The 3,860-nt window shown below is 27.6% G+C and overlaps 1 protein-coding gene across 3 annotated transcripts in view; it reads left to right on the top strand.

Moving 5' to 3' along the window:
- Positions 1-3,860, top strand: part of LOC106869750 (EF-hand calcium-binding domain-containing protein 4B) — a 113,286-nt gene that overhangs the window by 75,440 nt on the left and 33,986 nt on the right. For 2 of the 3 annotated variants that reach the window (XM_014915613.2, XM_014915615.2), the window contains exons 11-12: positions 425-460; positions 2,925-3,025. In XM_014915613.2, coding sequence (XP_014771099.1) covers positions 425-460; positions 2,925-3,025 — 137 coding nt within the window. The remainder of the gene's footprint in view (positions 1-424; positions 461-2,924; positions 3,026-3,860) is intronic. The other variant, XM_014915614.2, reaches the window with a different exon arrangement.

Here is a 3,860-nt window from a genome sequence, read left to right as displayed (position 1 = left end):
TATATATATATATATATTATATAAAGAACAGGAATGATAAATGCATGTTATTCTTTTGTTTGAATACTTGTGTTTCGAATCGTTTTTTTATATTTTTTTTTTTAGGAATGATTTAAATTGTTGTGTGTTTATTATAAACAGGTTGATGACAATAAAAATTGAATTTCACTTTGATATACTTCAGTGATACATTTTTGATGATCTTAAATTATTACTTGAATTGTTACTAAATAATTTTTTGGGAACTTGCATTATCCTAAACATATCCAAATTCTTATCCATTAACAAAACTTAATGAATCTCATTTTTCTTAATGTGTTATATTCTAATGCTGGGTATGTATCTATAATCAATGTTAAATTTCTTGTCTGTTAAATTATTATAAAAATTGGCAATTTAACATTTTGTTCATCAATATTGCCAGGACCAATTGTTGAATCTTCAGGATGAACTGTCTGAGGTATTTTGTAATTGTAATGTTTTTGGAGATGCATGGGTGTACTTTTCTTCTACTTTTTCATTTGGAAATTATTCTTATTTTATTTTCATAATTTTATCCAGAATAACTAAATGGGAAATTTCTTTTTATTGCTATATTTTAAGATCACTTCTTCTCAATATATCAGATTTTAATTGAATAGAGTTGCATGAAGCTGTGGATGAAATATATGTATATATAATTATATTCAAGACATCATATACACTCAGACATAGAAAGCCTTTCACTGTGGAAATAATCTCCGGAAAAATTTCTCCTTGTAGACAAAAATATGTGTGAAAAACATATTGCACTATGAGTGAGAAGAAATTTCTCCCAAGACTGTTTCCACAGTGAAAGGTATTCCCATGTTCAAGTGTACATGAACATGTTAAATATTATTGTATATGCATATGTAGGACATTAACTCTAGTTTTAGTCATCCTTATCCATTAAGGCAGTGGTTCTCACCTGGAGCCTATAAAAGATTTTGTAATTAAAATTTACGTGCAATAAATTGGTTATACTTCTGCAATACTCAAAATATTTTCACAATGTTTTTTATACGATTCCTTATAATGTCTAAAAATAAAAATAAAATAGGATCTTTTAAATATTGAATGGTTATGAGGGTTCATCTAAGTGGAATAGGAATTAAAGCATTCCATAGGCAAAAAATGGTTGAGAACCACTGCAATAAGGCAAAAACCATTATGATTATTTTGATTTTAATTTTTTTAATAGTATTAAAATTTTATTTCAATCATAAGCAGAACAATATACGAAAATATTTCTTCATCAGAAAACCTCTTGAATCAATCTGTTTTGAAGTTTATCAGAAACATGTAGAGTTCTTGTGACATGTAATTTGATCAAGTATGAAGTAGATTTATTGTCACTCATAATATTTTACACTAGTTATAATAACATTATCAAAAGAATAGCAAATGAAAACTAATTTGAGTAAATTTAGCAAAATTATGACAAAATGAGCACCATATGCATACATACACACTTATATAATATATACATATATCTATCTATCTATCTATTTCTCTCTCTCTCTCTCTCTCTCTCTCTTTATATATATATATATATATATATATATATATATATATATATATAGGGCCACAAGCATGTCCTCAATAAATGAAGATAGTAAAAGATGTGTATATTAATATACATATATAAATAGTAACTGCAATGGACTGACGTTCCATCTAGGTGGGGAACCTATACGCCAATGAAACCAGGAAACCAGACCTTATGAGCCAGGCATAGCTCGAGAAGGAATGAGCATATAAGTAGTAACAATTTATTAAATGGGGAAAGGAAATGCTATGATCGTAGCTGCTTATCTATAAAAAATAGTTATACCGCTTTTAAATTAATTAAAAGATTATTTCTAGAATTGTCTTCCTGGCAACATTACTTAGTTAATCTTGTTGTGATTATATCCTATAGATTCATCTTATCATTCATGTTATTATTTTAGAAATGCAAGTATTCTGTTTTATTTTTTCTCTCTTTAAATTATTACGCCCATTACTATTTCAACTTTTTACCTGAATAGACAATTAAATGATACCACTTTTATTTGTAAAATAATAAAAAAATAACAATTTTTGAATTTTTAAAATCTATCCTTTTATCTCTTCCTTTTTAGTGTCTCAATATTTTTTTCATTTTTTTTTTTTGGCATTTTGGTGAAATTTTTCTAAAGATCTACCTTTTATTATCTCTCTTTATATTCTTCAAATCTTTTAAGTTTGTGTGATTTGTCATTGATAGTAAAAATATATTAATTTATTATGGGTTAAATTTCTACCACAGGTCATTTATATGCTGTTTGTCTAACCTTAACTGAATAAAATAGCAAAACAATTTTGGAGATTTTTAAAAATCTGATTTGTTTATCTGTTTCATACAGAGTCACTAAGTTTAAAATTACAGTTCATACATATAAGAGTGATTATATTTAAAATTCATAGGCATGAATTTTCCAAATTCAAAATCTAATAATAATCAAATAAAATGTTCCATATTTTAAAATCATTAAAAAAAAGATTATATACTCATAAAGAAAATTAAAACTTTCATTTTCAACTTTTGGCAGACTTGTATAACAATATTAATTTACAATATACCTTAACCCTTTTGTTACCATATTTCTATTGAGATGCTCTGTGTTTCTTTCAACTAATTTTAAATATAATAAAGAATTTAGTAAAATAACTTAGTTATCATTAAGCTGGTGTTAGGAACGTAAATTGTGACTGAGGTTTGGTGGAATATTTTAATTAAAAACTTTTTGAAAACAAGGCATTTGTACTACAGAGCCAGAGGCGGTTTCAGCCGGGTTGGTATCAAAAGGGTTAAACATTACAATTTAATTCTGTATTTGTGATAAAAAATTCTGACATAGGAATTCTTTTGCTTTCAACAGGCATCATCCAAGGAGTTCAGTCCGAATTCAGAATTAGCTCGTCCAAAACTCAAGAAGAGAGGTTCAATCTTAGCAGACTATTTCAACCCCGATGCAAGAAGGTGCTGTTACTTTGTAACTTCTGTTCACTAAACCGAGCTGTTTTTCTATTTATGCTGCTTCTTAAACTGCATTGCCCAATTATTGTTACTGAAATTGGGTTTGCAAAATAAGTATCTAGCAGTTATTTGTTGCTATATAACACTACCTACCTCAGGTTTTTCTTTGTCATCTTGTATTAACATTCCTGAATATAAATCAGTTCTGCTTCTAGATTTTAAAACAATTATTTCTTTCTTTTTCTTTTTCTTTTTCTTTTTATTTTTTCTTAATAAAAGAAATCAATCAATTTGTTTTATTTTATGATAGTTTTTGAAATATTTGTTTACTTCAGTTGTTAGTGCTGTATTTGATGGCATAACAGATTCCCAAGCATATTAGATGCACCACAATTTCAGCAGCACATATTAGAGAAAAGAAAGTTTTTAAGGGATTAAAAGCATATAATATCTAACCCTTTAGCATTCAAACCAGCCATATCCAGCTGAAATATTCTGTTTTGCGTTCAGACCTTCCTGATCCAGCCTCTTACACCTATCCTACAATGTTGTTCTAAAAATGAACAATCACATCATCGAAATCTCAAAGCTACAAGATAAGGCATGATTAATTCAAAACAATGTAAATAAATATGCATCACATTTGATAGAGTAATTTGAATCCTGAACAAAACCTGAAAGCAATTTACAGTGCATTACAAAACATTACAAAAATACCTTAACTATAGCAGAAAACATTACTGTATATAAAGAGCAAGTCAGCAATATAGCTGAAAATAAAGCAAGAAATCACAAGCATATGGGTGCCCAATATAGGCTCCAAGGTTACTAGTTGCGG

The sequence above is a fragment of the Octopus bimaculoides genome, chromosome 7 (assembly GCF_001194135.2).
Source record: "Octopus bimaculoides isolate UCB-OBI-ISO-001 chromosome 7, ASM119413v2, whole genome shotgun sequence".
Taxonomy (NCBI): Eukaryota; Metazoa; Mollusca; class Cephalopoda; order Octopoda; family Octopodidae; genus Octopus; species Octopus bimaculoides.
This window is presented reverse-complemented; position numbering and strand designations above follow the sequence as displayed.